Source organism: Liolophura sinensis, chromosome 3 (genome assembly GCF_032854445.1).
Source record: "Liolophura sinensis isolate JHLJ2023 chromosome 3, CUHK_Ljap_v2, whole genome shotgun sequence".
Taxonomy (NCBI): domain Eukaryota; kingdom Metazoa; phylum Mollusca; class Polyplacophora; order Chitonida; family Chitonidae; genus Liolophura; species Liolophura sinensis.
In genome coordinates this window covers 14,380,142-14,398,190 of record NC_088297.1, presented here as the reverse complement: position 1 = coordinate 14,398,190, position 18,049 = coordinate 14,380,142, and the positions used below count along the sequence as shown (strand labels likewise).

At 37.4% G+C, this 18,049-nt stretch overlaps 1 protein-coding gene across 1 annotated transcript in view; it reads right to left on the bottom strand.

The window, feature by feature from the left end:
- Positions 1–17,563, bottom strand: part of LOC135463392 (glutamate-rich protein 3-like) — a 54,559-nt gene extending 36,996 nt beyond the window's left edge. Inside the window, exons 1-10 of the mRNA XM_064740651.1 lie at positions 17,382–17,563; positions 14,247–14,340; positions 13,496–13,693; positions 5,956–6,129; positions 5,025–5,183; positions 4,269–4,541; positions 3,825–4,029; positions 2,877–3,063; positions 2,555–2,679; positions 313–420 (exon numbers count right to left, since the gene is read on the bottom strand). Coding sequence (XP_064596721.1) covers positions 313–420; positions 2,555–2,679; positions 2,877–3,063; positions 3,825–4,029; positions 4,269–4,541; positions 5,025–5,183; positions 5,956–6,129; positions 13,496–13,693; positions 14,247–14,340; positions 17,382–17,401 — 1,543 coding nt within the window. The 5' untranslated portion in view covers positions 17,402–17,563. The remainder of the gene's footprint in view (positions 1–312; positions 421–2,554; positions 2,680–2,876; positions 3,064–3,824; positions 4,030–4,268; positions 4,542–5,024; positions 5,184–5,955; positions 6,130–13,495; positions 13,694–14,246; positions 14,341–17,381) is intronic.
- Positions 17,564–18,049: the final 486 nt, after the last annotated feature.

The following is an 18,049-nucleotide window of genomic DNA, read 5'->3' as shown; positions in this document are numbered from 1 at the left end:
GCAGAGATGAAAACTTGGATTCTTCTTTGTATGATCAACACAGAAGGCAAAACTGTTTCACAATATAAGAGAGATACTTTTCTTTATCTCTAGCTCAAACTTCTAAGAAAATCAGGGCCAGGAATTATAGAACAAGTTAGGGTTGTCTAAAGTTAAGACAGCTTTAAATAATAACCAAGCCATGGTCATGAAAGCGTGATTGTTTTAAGACCTCAACAGGTCTTAAAATGGTAAACAGATGAACAGATGGTGATGGTTGAAGGAGTCCACACATCTCCATGGACATCGTTACCAGCTGTAGTATATAATCACCATTTTTATCATCTGCTGTCTCATTCACATCAACTTCCTTGGGTGTGTCGTCACTCCTGGTTGTCTCCCCTTCACTGTCACTCTCCTCTACTGGTACTATGTTTGTTTCTGACAGAAAACATGCAGGGATGGGTAAGACATCTATATCTACATAGAGATACACTTTACACTTACAAGTTTGTATTACATGCACAGCTTCTAAGGGAAATGTAATCACTACAGGTACATGCACAGAACTTAAAAAAAAAAACAGATTTAAGTTAATTATTTCATTTTCGAAGACGGCATAATTTTTTGTATTACAGCAGATTCAATTCTCTATGAGTAGTTTGATACACCTATGGCGAATCTGGCAATAAAACATATTTAACACAAATCATGATTTCAACGAAGACCCTTGGGTACCTTATGAGAAAATACTGTGATCAATTGAAAATTCCAAAATATAATCAGAGGTCTCAGTGTATTAAATGTAACAGCTGCACAAGTCCTATGATACAAAGTCAGTCGGGGTTTGTTCCATGTCCGAAATCATATTAGATACATACGCATAAAATTGAATTTTTTCTTTTTGAATTCTGTCATACTTGATAACAATTTTTGCCACACAAGTGCTGGTATTTTAATTCACTGCCCAAACTTCTCAACCTTTTCGAATATGAAAGAGCAACTTTCAGTGCAATTTATGCACATTTATAATTAGTCAAATCTACACTAACTGGATTCACAAATTGCAGGACTTCACAAAAAATACAATTTTAGCTGTCTGCACAGAATAATGCCTTCAGAATAAGCTTGAATAAACACCTTGCTAACATGTGAAAAGATTTACTGTATATTTATTATCTACCCTGTAAAGATATGTACTAGCTGTAATGTGTTACAATAAACAAAATAAAGAAAATCATGACACATAAATATGCAAATGAGTCAAAAACTAGGCAGCAAAAGCACAATAATAGATCTATTTGATATGCAACAAGTTACAAGCAATACTACATGTCACTGTACAATAGGAAATATACATTAATCTAAGTATCAAGCACTAACAATGATCAAAAGATAAACAAAGATATAAAATTTGTAAACTTATATCCACTTGTATACTCATATACTAGTTTACACCAAGTATGTCAGAACACAAAAGAGTTCAACGATCAGTCGAGGAAATTGGGTCTGTATAAAAAAAAAATTATTCCTCTGACCAATGGACACTATCAGTGACACCAAACTGGATACCAAACAATAAGCCAAAGAGCTGCTTCACAGTGTCTTGATTCACACTTCTTGTTGCCTGAATCTGCAACCAGCAGTTACTGTAAATGCCTTTTTATTCGCGTGGTACTAATATTCTATGATTTCACAGGATTTCACACATTTCCACGATAATAAGCGCCATCGAATATAAAACCCATGTAAGTAATTTATTGAAGTAGTAGGCGTTACAGTTATAAATTCGTTAACAAGCACTACAGTTCTAATACTTTTACACGTTAATAAGAAATACCTAATTAGAATGTATTCCGGCTTTCACAAATCCAGCTTAATTGATTGTCAGTTAATCTTGCCTTCTTCTAAGGAGACTTTGCTCCGTCTAAGTATCGCCACATTGCGACGATGTTGTTGTTGATTTATTGCCGCGGTTAGAGACATACGAAGTGATAACTTATACTGGGCGTGTGTACATGATACGATATACATACGATGAGAGAGGCTGTTTTTTTTATCGATGATTTACTCAAATCTGTCACAGTTCACTCAAAGTTTCACTCACACTGCTGATGTATGAGAATTAAACTGTGGGATTTATTTACATCACATTTAATCCTTTGTCGTTTCCCAAAGTGAGCGACACAAATATTTGCTCACACAGCAGGTAAGGACTTCGCCTTATAAAGATTAACTTCCACTGTCTAATCAAGTTACTGTATTGTCTAGAATTTTTGTCACATCTTACAGGTACAAACAAATGATAACATTGTTACTTGAATGCTTGAGTTATGTTATTACTTGACGTTTCTGTATTGAAGTTTGATTTTCGTTTATCAGTTGTCCAAAAATTCTGCTCAGATCCGCAAAAGCTGATTCCCACGAATGTGTCTTCTTACCAAATCCACGAAAGTTTATACCCGCAAATAAAAAGGCATTTTCAGTATCAGATTTGACAAACAGAATACACATCACAAGCTCGACAACAGAGAGACGCAATCTCAGTGCAGAAAAACAAAACCTCTGCTCTTACCTTCTTCCTCTTTCTCGGCCTCCTGAGTTACCTCCTCTTGATCCTCATGGCTGGTGGCTTCAGCTTTAGTTTTGGATTTCTTCTTGGTCTTTCTCTGAAGACGCAGTTCTTTTTCAACCTGGCACCTGTTTGAACAATGAAGATAGCATCTCAGTGTGTGTTTCTGTAGTCTCATTAACAGCTAGTCATTGACCTTGCTGTTTTCATTATTATCAATGCTACTATTATCATTATCAGACCAATTTTTATCCTTTCTGCATTTTTTTTCTCTCGCATTTTAATATTTTTAGTGAAAATGGCCTTAATTCAAATCTCAACCCACCTGTAGCAAGGTGCAGATCCCGTCACGCCCACAAGGGAGAAGTGCCCCTGCTTGCCGCCAAGTTTTGACCCGGGCACGTGCTTATACTCACAGCACGAGCTGACACGGCAGTCCATGAGGCCATCAATGTACAGGGACAAGCTGAATGGGTAGCCTCTGTGACGACGTGAGATGAATCGGAAAGTTGCTGAAATATCAAACACATTACACACAGGTATTTGATGTGCCCCAGATTGATAAAAAGCCTGATCTTACCTGAAAGAATTATTCATTGCAAAGAGATCAAAGATCTGTGATACTGCAGAGAATCTTCCACTTATTTCTCAATTAGTTTACTAATTACATGATTGTATTTGAGCAACGTACCTGAAAATGTTGTTTTTTGCAATTTGTATATTTATGTACTCCAAATATGTACACAAGATTGAGCACGACAAAACAGTTTTTCAGGATATTTTATAAAAACCTTTTTCCATGCTTTTCTGTTTCTTTTTCCGTATTTTCCCCTTATACATACAATGTAGTTGCCAGGGACCAATTTCACACACTTTTAGGTCATATTTCCCATAACTCATGTAAATGATAATCTTTATCAATCAGTCACAGCACCACAAGGCAAACTTACATGTTATTTAGAAGTAAAGATGCAAAAAACCAAATTAAAAAGATTTATGAAAGTGTACCCTATACTTTCTACAAAACTTTGGTCATTAGACCAGTCTGCAAAGACTAACTCTCACTGATCACTGAAAACGAGTTTGTCCAGCAGGTCAATCATTTCTGTATTTGTGATTGAAAATCAAAGAGGTAGTTCACAAGCTCTGCGAAGTCATAGCAGTAAATGCTGTAATAGGTTACACAGCTCAGAACTTAGAACAGCTAACTGAGATGAGAAATGTCTTCACCAGGTTTGCCAAAATTGTGATCAAGCAATGCCAACCAACTCACATCCAGGGAGAAGCTTCTCTTTGAAGACGTGCAGCGTGTTGCCACCGCAGTGCTGTTGCTCCACCAGCACCTCCTGATACGGGTCGACCTGGTCCTTGGGCAGGACCAGCTTCTTCCCGTGGTACTTGATGCTAACTGTACAGAATGACTGCACCTTCTCCTGACCCTTCATCGCAGGCTCCTGACGATGGATGATCAGCTGACCCTGAGGACATTCATTTAGTTATTTATTTCCTTTTGTCGGAAAGAATTTCCGCGAAATGTCTGTATTAATTTGACTGTTAGTTGACATCATACTTAAGAATGATGTAATTACGATTAATGAAGGGTTTTAAATGAATATCCCTGAAAATATCAACTTCGTAACTCCCACTAGTTACATGTACATCACCACATAATGTACTGTTTATCTCCCAAATGAAGCAAAAAACAATAGCAACTTACATCCACAGTGACCTTATCGCCCCTTGGGGACCCTTTTGGGTCGTCTCCCCTTGCCTGATGTTGCCCAGGGGACACAGAACGGGCGGAGAGGGAGTCGCGAGGGGACTGATGTCGTCTGCGACTGTTTCGTGAACGAGCGGTCCCTCGGGGTGATTTAGGTGGAGACGGCAGCCGGTACCCAACTTGGGGCATGAGATAGGGTGAGACGGCATTCACACCTTGCTCGTGTTTTGACAACATGTACGCATACTTCCTAAGAGCAACCGTGTCAAGCTGAAAACAAAGACAAAAGACATTGGATGAAAATGAAGACAAAAGACACAGGATGAAAACGAAAACAAAAGACACTGGATCAATGGGGTAGCCAGCTACTCATGAAACAGAAAACTGGTGCTACTTGCACACCCTGTTTCCAGAACTTAACATGGGAAAGAAAGGGGAAAATGAAATCTGGTCCCCCTGCTACACGTATAATGACAAAATAGCCCCCAAAAAAGGGACACCCTCTTTCACACTTCTGGCTAGTCCCCTACACTGGATGTATTCGACTGATATGCATTTCAAGCTGCATGAGCTGTTAACATACATGTAAAATTTTTCACTCATAAGAAAAGCAAATACTGTCACAAAAATGGAACACAGCTCCTTTCTTTCTTTGAGCTCCTCATGCCCAAGAAACAAGCTTTTCAACACTTATCAATCTGGGTGTGTTGAACTCTCATTCAAAGAGCATCAACATTTTCTGAGGTTTCTTACACTTGTGAGATTTCTAGTGTCCAGTTCAGCATTGGAGAGGCCATTCTTGTTCAGGTCATGTTTGGTCAGTTCGTCCATTCCTCGCTCTCTATGACGAGCCCCTCTGCGTGATTCTGGGCGCCCGTCATCATTACTGAGTGATCTCCCCTCACGACCACTCTGCAAGCATTAAATAAAACTTCAGCCAGGTGTAGAATTAAAATATATGATGTGGCATCCATATTGTTGTATACTCATTTGTAGATGTTCAGTATTTCATATATGAGTGCACCTCATAAGATAAAAACTTTTTCAACATCAAACAGTTTTCTGTGACATACTATTTCATGCAAATTAACTTACCAGTTAAAATTAATCTCTAAATGAGGAAGTCACTTACAAATTCCATTTAGTCATCCATTTTTATGCAAAACAGTTATGTGATACAGAAACATGAGGAAGAAATCATTCATATATGGCAATATGATTTTTGATTTGCATACATGTGTATGTACAGAAATGAATTCAACATCACGCATGTGCAAACAACAAATGTGTATACATGTACATGTAAGTGCCAAAACATCTTCAATCCAGTATTAGTACAAAAAAAACCCCCAAAACACAACATTTACCAAATCTTCACAAGAATTACAATTAATAGACATAATAACAAACACTTTATTGATATTGGATCAGCAATTTTCACACCATGGTCATTTCAATTTGATAATATATGTATATGTTGCTTTTGAAAATCATTTAAAGATCAAACCAAGTTTGAGCCAAAAACATAAAATGACATTAATTAGAAAATCCAAGTTAAACTCCTGATCAACGAAATAAATGATGCACTTTTCTTGCTTTCCACTGTCCCCTTAAATAATGATAATAAAAAAAAAATAAATTCTTCCTGAAATTAAACACAGTATCCCCAAGCAGTGTCACTTACATTGGCATGAAGTTTGTTATCTTTTGCTGGGGCACTGTAGGGGCGTGAAGAACGCTGTTTGCGGGCTTTGCTGCGGGGTGTGGGGCCCGACACGGGTCTCCCACGTTTCGCCCGAGCCGAGTTCGCGAGCAACGGGAGAAGATTCTCCTCTGATTTGTTACCAGATGTAGAGGCCTATTCAGGACAAGGGAGGTAAAAATGTGCAACATCAATAACAACAGCAAAAACACCACATGACATTGAGAGAATAGACGCCCTTTTTAAGCCCCTTCAACCTAAACAGGTCCAAGCTCGTGGTAGTAATAACCACTGAATATACTCTGGCTTTCAACAGAAACAATTTTTTGGCATTTTTTGGCAGGAAATAAAACTAATGAGTAACAGTTCAAATACACAAGGTCATTATCGGAAAATTAGATTTTCTTACTTACATGTACTTAGGTTTGTTACAAAAGCACCATTTTGAAAGCAGCAAAGTTAAGATTCTGGGATAACATCCCTGTTCATGCAAGCAATTATGATAGCATTTTACTCCTGGTCCTATTTAAGCTGATGTATTTGATGTTTGGGGTTTTGGGGCTGTATGACAAAAACAAAAGTATTACATGTACATGTATGTACTGGGGAGCCTGGACCTGAAGGTTGAGCAGGTGAAAGTTACGGGCATCCATTCATACGTCATTGTGAACACAACAAAAATGGCAGACTGAATATTAACAATGCATTTCTTGTTACCACTGGTGCACAATCAGAGATACACCCCTGAAACCACATTGATACACATTAAAGCAACATTCACACTATGTGGATAGAGGCATTGACCAGTGGAGTGAAAATCAAAACAAAGCATTATTTCATATGATTTGTAGAAGAATGCGGATTGTGAAATGACATTTTTTCTATTTTTGTTTAAAAGGTCGAATTTGACGAGTTGATACAATCAATCACACAGTGTCAATGAAGCCTAACATAAACTGCATATATATGTGAACAATATTATACGCAATATCAACAACTACTGACAATAATAAAATGGTCAGCAACTCAAAACCTGTGCGAGAGATGAAAAAAAAAAAAAGATTAAGTGTGAGACAAATATTGAGGTTGTGCAACACTGATACACAAACAAACAGACAGACAGACAGACAGACAGACAGCCAGATGCACAGACACCCTGACAAACGTCACTCACACGTCCTACTGTAGGAGAGGCCGATCTAGCACCCTCTCGTGATTGTCTGCTCCTCACCTTGTCGCCGGCGGATTTACGGCGATAAGATTTGCCTGATCCGGCACTAAGATAAGGCAAGATAGCATCGTCACGTTGCCGAGCCCTATCGCCCTGTATGAGGCATAAACATCAGACTAAACAACATGGCTCCAAAACTGCTGGGCATGCATATAGACATACATGTACTTACATCCAAATATAAGAACATCCGTGTGAAAAAAAGTGATTTTTCACAAAAATGCTATTTAATAGTAATGCTTTCATAGAACACTGAACTTTCATACAAATTTAATGGCCACAGGTTCACAGCTTTTTGGCAACAGTCTTTTAGCAGTGTCTGGACTCTCAACTAATATGGTATTTTGATACCCCACCTCCTCCCCACACTGCTGCTTCAATATTTCTAAATTTATTTTTATATTATTAAAACAGACTTCAAAGCTCTCGTTGTTCAATATTGCTTCTAAGCACCAGAGATAATATCGCACAAAGTAAAAGCGAAATTTAATTAAACAGCAGTTACAGCATTTTCACTCAACCAGTCTGGTAATGATGGTACAATACAACAGACCAATGCGCCAAGTCCACCACTACATTTCTAATGCATTCTGAGTTCCATAATTTTAAGAGCATGCTCCATTAAAACTATACCGTGCCTTTTCCACAAAACTGACATGGACTTTTGGGTCGCATACATTTATGTTAAGTTACGTTAAGTCCAACATATAAAAGAGCCACCATACTAAACTTTTCTCTCTGTTATCAGCAGTAAGCAATGTGTCCAAACTTAAATACAAAATGCTTGTGGCATGTACCCCATGATCTTTCTGGTGACAAGAGCACAGCGTAATGTGACTTTTTCATGTGATGACATTGTACAATGTCCATACAAATGTATAGTGCTTTCAGTGTTTCAATAGAAAGTTTCTAGATATGCAAAATATCTAGAAAAATTAATCACAAAATACAAGTGGAATGTGTACACACAGGATTATGCTAATCTTAATTCCACAACAGCGTACACAGTTTCACATTCATGCAGCCTACACATTTCAAATGCCAACAGGGGGCCTCCGTGGCTCAGTTGGTTAGCGCGCATGTGCATCGTAATGCATTGGCGAGCCTCTCACCAATGCGGTCACTGTGAGTTCAAGTCCAGCTCATGCTGGCTTCCTCTCCGGCCGGAAAGTGGGAAGGTCTGCGAGCAACCTGCGAATGGTCATGGATTTCTGCCGGGGTCAGCCCGGTTTCCTCCCACCATAATGCTCGTATAAGTGAAATATTCTTGAGTACGGCGTAAAACACAAATCAAATAAATAAATCAATCAAATGCCAACTGACACATACCATGTGATTTCTTAATTTTATGACTATATGTCACTGCTGTGCTCTCCATGTTTCACAAAGCCTATGTAGACTTAACTACCACATACAAGTGACATGAACGCATAGCCTGATTGAGTGTTTAGCATTTCACATAGCCTGTACACTTATTAAATGTGCATATATCTACTGCTGCATTTATTCAGTCTCAAAAAAAAAAAATAAAAATAAAAAAAAAAAATAGGTCAAGGTAGTTTTGGATATGTTTGTCTTTGATCTTTCCACTCAGGCTGATGCATTTATCCTTTTCTTTCAATTTTCAAAAAGATACAAAGATAAGAAAAAAAATCCATGTAGTTCGTGAAAGCGTGACATGTGAATACAGTCAGTGACAATGTAGTGAACACAGAATAATGAACCCTCATTACCACTACATCAGTCACTACTACCAACTGATCATCAGCCCAATCTTTCTCCTCGCCACAGTTATCTTCCCTTAGTTCCTCCCACTGAGCAGAGTCATAATGGTAACTAGGAGGGTAGAACCACGGGACAACGCCGATGTACAACCGTGGAGTTTTGCCTTCCTAGTATCAACACATTTGTAAAGAAATGTATGTACATGTGGGTTTGTGAGGATGAATGCCATTCACGTGTATACAAATATTTCACTCCCGACTCTTGATATGACAGCGAGCTATATTAAACTGTTTACAATAACTGCATTTAAATCTCAATACAGAATAGTTCTTCATAGAATTTTATTCACTGCTGAATATAAAAATATTATAAAAATATTCAAAAAAAAGGAGTAAAACATCATCGGGTAGAATAAACTTTGCAGAACAATTTTGTTTACTTAACGATGAGTTTTAGCCCCATTTTATTTTAATTAAACAGCTCAAGGTTTCAGCCCAGACAAAGGTTGTTACGACAACAACAATAGCTTTTCATGATTTATTTTTAATGTCAAGTAACCTTTGCGAGTTCTCCACTTAAATGACTTTCTGATTTATTGATTCAGGTATTGATTTACTTGGATTTATTCTCTGTTAACTGTGTCAATGAGCAGACACGAGGGAGAGACTTAAGTTATCATACTATTGCAGCTGGACTTCAGGTATACTCAACAAATATCAAACAGCCAAGTATACATACATGTAACTTTATATGCAGTTTGAAAACATACTTCAAATGATTTTGAAGACTAAAATGTATTGTTCTGATATAGGGGCACATATGAGCTTCACAAAACTTACAAACTAATGCAGATCAGATAATACTCCTACTAACATGCTAAAACTATGATAACATCTTAGGTGTTTGTCTGGGTTTGTTGAGGATTCAGTACACTTTTTTTTTTCTTTATCGATGCTACAAGGAAGCTAAGCTGAATGCACCATGCAAGCTTTAATACAAAAAGATTTCAAAAAATTACACATATACTGTTCATATTTCATCTGAAGTTAAGCTTATTTCAAGTGACATGTTTTACTTGATTCCTCAGTTTGGTAAGTAAAAAATGCATTTTCAGAAGCACATAAAGGCTTGTCAATTATAATTTTAATGCTCGCACTTGCATGTAAGTTTTCTAACAAACAAATTATTCAAACTTCACAAAAAGGCCTCTTCACTGGCTCAATAAGAATCAAGTAAAATGTTTCACTTGAAAAAAGCTTAACTTCATTTTAAAAAAGGTGAAATACAGTATCCTATCAACATATCAGCAGAAACTGCACCTACATAAACCCTGTAAATTGCATCCTTTAACCCCAGGTGTAAACACTCAAAATTAATTGCCAGACATTTTACCCGAAGACTAAGATTGATCTGTCTGCTCGTGACCTAAAAACCTATCAACATGGATTTCATGGTGGTGGCCCAAGGAGAATGGTTTCCTGTCTCCCATATTAATCAATGATGGTACTTAACTCAATGAGACAGCAGACAATGAGAGCACTTAAACGTCTAGGTGTGTCAAAAGACTACTTGCGGTTTAAACTCAGGTGAGTTGGTCCCGGGTGAGAGCTATATTTTATACCTGGTCCGAAAAAATCAATAAATTACAAGTCCAATACACTGTATCCAAGGGCTTCTTCAATGTTTGGGCAGAACTGTATATGTACACAGTCAAGCACACGTGGAACATGCCTTTTCAATATTTTTCTGATGTAAACTTTATTTTCTCGAGTCCTTTCTGTTTTTTTTTATTTATTTTGTTACATTGGTGTTTGACACTGCACTAATGTTCCACTCATTTCATGGCAATCACGTTTATGTCCATGTGGCATTTTGAGAAGTTTGGAATTGGTGGGATTTTTGAGAAGCGGTGAATAGAGGGCATTTCAGGCATTGAAAAGCAGGATATGGGGGCTTTTGGACACTACTAAAAGCCAGAAGTAACTGGCATTTTCAACATTCTTAGATGCTGGGAATAGTGGCCTTTTTGAACACACTTAAAAGCACGGAACACAGGTCTTTTAGGACACTCAAAATCATATTTCAGAATATTTCATATCCCAAAATATGGGGCATTTTGGACACTCTGGAAAGTAAGAAGCATTTTGGACACTCTGAAATGCAAGGAGCAAAGGGCATTTTGTATACAAGAAAGCAAGGAATTGAGGGTAACTTGGACCCTGGGAAACATCATGGAATGAGGCAGTTTAGATCCTGGAAAACATCATGGAATGGGGCAGTTTAGACCCTGGAAAACATCATGGAATGGGGCAGTTTAGACCCTGGAAAACATGAATAAGGGGCACTTTGGACTCTAGAAAAAAACATGGAACAGGGGGAATCTTGGATCCTGGGAAACATGCAACAACAGACATATTACTATAGGTCTGTATAGCTGTAAACTAACCCTGACAAATGGCTTGTAATCCACTCTTAACCTGCCTGAACATGCTCAGGTTCATTAGAACAGGGTCAATGATATTGTTGAACAGCGATGCGCAGCTCAATTTATACACATTGCAGGCTACACCTGACACGCTATGCTATACACAGGTCTTGACAATAGTAACAAGCCCTGGTAAACACTACAATTAAAACTATCGCTGGCACAGAGGGTCTCTTGTGATAAGCTCAGGAAAAAACAGAGACTTATAGCCCAACTCTTCTTAAATGAAGAATATATTCTGGGAAGGCTTGGTTGAGCCCTTTGTATAAACATGTACATGTAATTATAAACTATATACAGTACAGGAAGATCAATTATCACTCAACTTATCACTCAATTAGCCACTCAACACCTGTATACATGTATGTAGCAGGAATTTGTTTTTGTTTTTGAGCAGGTTCGTGATTATAACGCCCCCTGCAAAAAGGGCTATGTTGTTCAAAAGTGTATTAGCTATTAAGTCACATTATGTATTTATGATTTTAACAAAAAACCAATACAGTAGTACAGGGGCCAACTGGAACAGCAGCAAATTTAGCTGACATTTAATGTATAGGCCCCAGGATCACGACGCTAACTTAGACTTACGTCAAAATTTCAGTTATTAAACTTATTATGTTCCCATCCGTTATTTTACCCGAAATTTGATTCACAATAAGTTACCCAGAATTGACATTGTCAAGCAATATTTTCTACATAAGAAGTAACAATCTTAAAGTGATTTGAAATTTTCACAGAATCCCTGGGTCTGCTACACAATTATTTTGCGGGCCAAGTACAAAACTGAAGACTTCGCTTGAAGTTAAATCTGCTATTAAGCCTTCAGGCAGTTTTGAACAACCAGGCTCAGGAGTGTGTGATTGGCACACCTAAATTCACACTTCTCAGACTTTGGATTTTGTCAGGTGTGTCTTGCTAGCACAGCCTTTGCCTCAGGAGTGCCAATAGCCGCTGGAGGGTGATAGCACGCCTCAAATTGGAAGACCTGATGTAGAACAAACTGCATGTGTGTTCACTAATGTACAGATTGTGCTAGGCATGTAGTGGGACAAATTATATTTATCTTAATTTTTTTTTTTTTTTTTTTTTTTTTGTCACTTACATGTCAGTTTTATGGGTGGAGAACTACATCAGAGACTGCCTTGTAGGTCAAGCAGTCATTTATCAGCAGTAAACCACTCAGGATAATTTACAACTTTCAACCTGACAAACTTCTCCACGTGTGACGAACACATGGTACATGTACAAACACTAAGATATTGGTGGAAGACGAGTGGTCTTCAACAAACATCGTAATAGCTAAATTGTAGGTTGTCATTAAACATATACATACTTGGCTAACATCGCACCATCCATAGGCTATCTTTAGCAAATGAAACAACAATACCCAGGCAAAAACTTTTGTGCCTTTACAATATATATACATGTATGTACTCTGCATCTACCACATCTACAAGTATACTTTTGATTGCTGTTTGTTCTGTTTGAAAATTTCAAAAAGTCTAATTCTTCACAGAGAGCAGTTTGCAGTAAGGAATAGTCACATCTGTAACCAATCAAATGATCTAGCTGGACATGCCATCATATTTCATATGATTCGAAACATTTGAATAGTATGGCAACTGGATGGCAATGAGAACAGTTCCTGAACTGAGTAAGTGCAGCCCACACTGATGTGCTAAGGTCAACCAGGTTTAGTAACAAGAATGTCTGCTCATTCACAGAAATCTGATAAATATAGCATACATTATTTTGGACTGATGTGAGGCTCTTGAGTACGTTCTGGAATTTGGCTGAATGGCCAATTTCACAATGTCTTGAAATATAAGCAGCTGTCCGTGCTTTTGTTTTTGGTACTGGAAGTTGAAATTTCCACATATTTGTATTAAGATTCTATCATGTTGAAGATGTGGTCAAAATTTTGATTTCTAAGGGCCAGAAACCACCTCTAATACAGTATTAAAATTTTGATGGGAGTCACAACTGGCTCTGTGGAATTCGGACATCATTTATAAAATAAAACTTGAATAAACACATATTTCATCAGTAACTCAAATGATTATTCAAATTTGTTAACCTACCCGCACACGCCTGACCAGCTCGATTTTCGCAATCTCTTCCAGTTTTCGTTTGATCTCCACCTGTCGATGCCGCTCCATGTCCAGGGTCTTGTGCACAATGGCTGAAGCCAGCAAGTTCTTCACATGTTTCTTGTGTTCTTTACGTGCCATGTTTATCCGGTATGTGGATTCCGAAACGATTTGGCCTCGCCGGGTAATCTAAACATAGGAAAGAACAACAATCTAATATAAGTATGGCAGAGATAAAAAGATACCAGGTATTTTTAAGCATGCTCAAGCTTTTCCTGGCCTTTCTGCACGGCCAAGTTATAATGGTGAAGACAACCTAGTAAACATTTTGCTTGCACACTATTCCAAAAGCAGTACATTTTCTTGACTCATTGTCAAGAATGGGTGTCGCTTCTGACCACAGGAATAAAATCATAATCATTTTTTTTTTTAAATAACATGTATATACATACTCTGTACACTTGTGAAAACGAGAGCCGCAAGTCGACATCATGTGTCTACTGAGATCTTATTTTAGGCCTATCATACTGCTTCCATTTCTGATCTTCTACATTAGAGCTAAGGGTCGGTTCTTTCCTGTTATGAATACATGCATGCGAGATGACTTTCATTTACCTGCTTTTCGCTAGGTTTTCATTTGTACCACATGTACATAAATCTCACTGTTTACAGCTAAAAATGCAATCATTTTGACAGTGTCATATCTTTTAAATTTGAGTGATAGAGAAGTAAGAAAACTCACCAGTCCTTGTCGACATAGGTACTTCTTCATGCGAGTGTTAGAGAAAAAGCCTGACAAGTGTGGGTCAGCCAGGCTGTTGTAGGAGGAAAGGGGGCTGAAAATAGAAAACCAACATGATATTTTTTGTTTTCAAGTGACCTGAAGCTTTGTGTCATATACAGGGTATTAAACAAACATTTTTCTCCTTGAATACAGATGTTGTTTTGTCTCGGAGACAAAAAAAAAAAAAAAATTCTCTGAGAAATTGTGGGTGGTACAGGTATATTTCACTCTTTCATGATTTACAAACAAAAAGAGGAATCACAAAAGTACATGTATTGTGCGAAGACAATACGAATACTGTGTAAAATTTATAGAATTAAAACTTCAAGAACGAAAAATACATCATCACAGATGAGAGTATGATCAATAGTCTTAATGTTTCTGTCCTGCCTTTAAGAAAAGATATGCATGTATGAAAATTAATGTTCAGACTTTCACCAGACTCCAGTTACATGTAATTGTATTTTAACTCTATGCACATCTTCTTACGGTGAACAAAAAAAAAAAAGATAAAATATGTTCAAAATATCAAAAATACCCAAAAAAGTGAATAAAATTCTTTACCCTTTTAGCATTTGACCATTTTAAATGGTGATTCACTATGACTGTGAATTAAGAATTTTCATCATGTACAGAAAAGCAAATTGGCTTATTTGACTGAAGAATCACAAGAAGTGTAAAAGATAAGAAAAGATAGGAAGTATACTTCCAATAATGGACTGAAAAATTGTTGAGTATGACGTTAAACCCCAAGCACTCACTCACTCACTCCAAAGCAATCATGAAAAAAAAAAATAACACGTTTTTATTTATTTATTTATTTGATTGGTGTTTTACGCCATACTCAAGAATATTTCACTTATACGACGGCGACCAGAATAATGGTGGGAGGAAAAAGAGCAGAGCCCGGGGGAAAGCCCTGCCAGACCTTCCCAAATACGGCCAGAGAGGAAGCCAGCGTGAGCTAGACTTGAACTCACAGCGATCGCATTGGTGAGTGACTCCTGGGTCATTACGCTGTGTTAGCGCTCTAACCGACTGAGCCACGGAGGCCCCTAACACGTTTTTAAGCAGAAGACATTGCCATAACTAAGTCACGTCAAACATACATGTGCAACTAGGTGTCAAATATATCTCAAATGATTATCTTCCTGCATCCATAAACCTCACCGCCATCTTACAAGATAAAAAATGTCTCGATACAACATTAGCCACAAATCAAACTGAATAAAATAATAAGAAAATATCAATGCCTACATACTAACCGCTCATAGTGCTGACTGTCACACATTTTCATAATTTTGATGATGCTGCTCAAGTTCACAGCCATTTCGCAAGATTATCTCTCAGAAGTTCTTCCAACTGGATCCTGACTGAGGTAGTCACCATAAAGCGGAGTCTGACTATCTCGTTCAGGCTTCATACTTCTTCTACCAATTTGTGCCTTTATTGATTTAATGACGATAAAAACTTTTCACAAATACATCAGAAAAAGCTCTGCCACTGCCTCAAAATTTAGCCCATAGCAACCACTACAACATTCACAACAAACAATTTGCCTCAAATCAGTTTTACTCTTCAGGCTGGTGCAAGAAATAGCAAAAGCACACGTAAGGGAGAGCTAGAAAAAAATAGATATATATACTGACGCTACTGCAGTAAAAGGTGAGAAAATAATAGTTGCTATGACGACAATTGCAAATATTTAAAGCAGTGACACTAAGGCAAAGACTGCCTACTTCTAGTATTTATTTAGCCATGTTTCACCAGAACGTGTAAAAATCAATATATATCTCTCAAGTCACATCTTGCTATGCTCATCTGTTGCTATGGCAACAACTCATCATCTGGGATGAGTAGGTATTGATATGATATTCTGCTGCGACAGTTGATGCTCTGAGGCGTGGTATCCTGTGTTTACCCTAAGATACATCCGCTTTGAAAAGGGTTAAATTTACATACATCATTAATGGTGGAGGGCTGATATGATTCACATCCCCAATCCCAACATTGCCAACCATGTTATTGTATCAACATGATTGATTTTCCATTAATTGTAGATCATGTGAGATTCCACATGAACTGCTACACATAGAACATCTGATCAATGCAGAAACCATAGTTTAACAATTATCACTGACACATTGGGGTTTACATGAACTGTTGATTTATTTCTTTTCTTAAAATAGTTCATTTCTTTAAAACAAATTAGAATTTCTTGGATCCAAAAGGATATATTCCAACAAATATGTTCACTTAATGAAATTTTGAAATCAAAATTGTGAACACATATGCATGGACATGTATCCTGATAACTGTATGGAAATATGTAGATAGGTATTAAAATACCACCATATATTGGGTATCAATGTGTATTATGAGAGAGGGCAACTGGATATTCTGGTCTCTCCTGACGTTTGCAATAACATCAAATTATCTACAAAAAGATCAAATGTCACCTTCTGCTGTCAATTTCTTATGGTTTTAAAATAATTTCAGGAACAGGGCATGAAAAGGTAGCACAAATGAAAAATCTTAATAATAAACCTGACAGATATATATGGTCCAATCATTGAACAAAAATATTTTTGGAAAGATATCAATACCCAGGCAGGCCTAGTCCCTGTATAATTTGTGTATCGACACATTGCAAGAATTTTTCTGCTAAGTGATTTCACCTGCTAGAATACATTTAAAGCCACAGTTCACTGGTTATGATTAAACACGTTTGAATTTGATACGGCATAATGTCTATATATTACATCAAACATCTGTGTGGGTTCAAATGAAATCAATAGTCCTGTGCATCTTGCAAATTTATTTGATAGTTTGTCATTTTCCATTCTCTTATTTTCGGTAATTTTTGAGAAAATTACCATGACAGATTGTTTTTCCGTGTGACAGATTGTCTAACCTTAAACACACGAAAACACGCAAGCATCACTTTTATTTCACACAAACCTGCACCAATGAATCTTGCCATTCATTCAACAATGTAATGGATTTACGAAACATAAAATTTGTTACGTTCTCTCCATGGCTACTTATCAAACGTACAGCGTTGTTGTTGTGACAGGTCAGAGAGAAACTTACCCTGGATCCACGTGACTCATTGTGACTTTTTGTCTAAACTACACCGATAATGTAAGTTATTTCGGCAGTAAATGGCTTCAACAAATATATCCGAGCTCACAGGTAATCACAAGTTCATCTCGACTGACATAAGTTTCTTTCTAATGCCGAGCCAAAGAAGCCAACTTTCCCTGCGCTTGATTTTGCGGTCAACAACAGCTCGTCGTCCAGGTGAATCACGTGATCAAACATATTCCGTCACAGCTCACTAGGTGGCGCACCATTCACTGAGAACAAACTCAGACACGTTTAATCACAATGGTTAAAGTTAATACGTTGTGCAAACTCTTCCCTAAATTATCCCCTGAGAGAAATCGTTACTTTATATTACACATAGTCAACTTTTATTAGAAAAAGGTAAAAAGCTTTCGCGTTAAAGACTCATTCGACCAAACAAAAATTTGTCACTGCCCAATAATTTGTTTGTAATGCGTTCAAGTCACAACAAGCGAGCACGGTGATTTCCGGAATTTACCGAAATATAACATGGGCCAATATGTCAAAAAGCGTCAAATGTCATAATCATCTACCGTACATATACAACTAAATGTGTACCGGAATAGACATTAAGTTCACAAGTGATGGAGATTGATGAAGTTGTGGTGTAAGAGTAAAACTGGTGAACATGT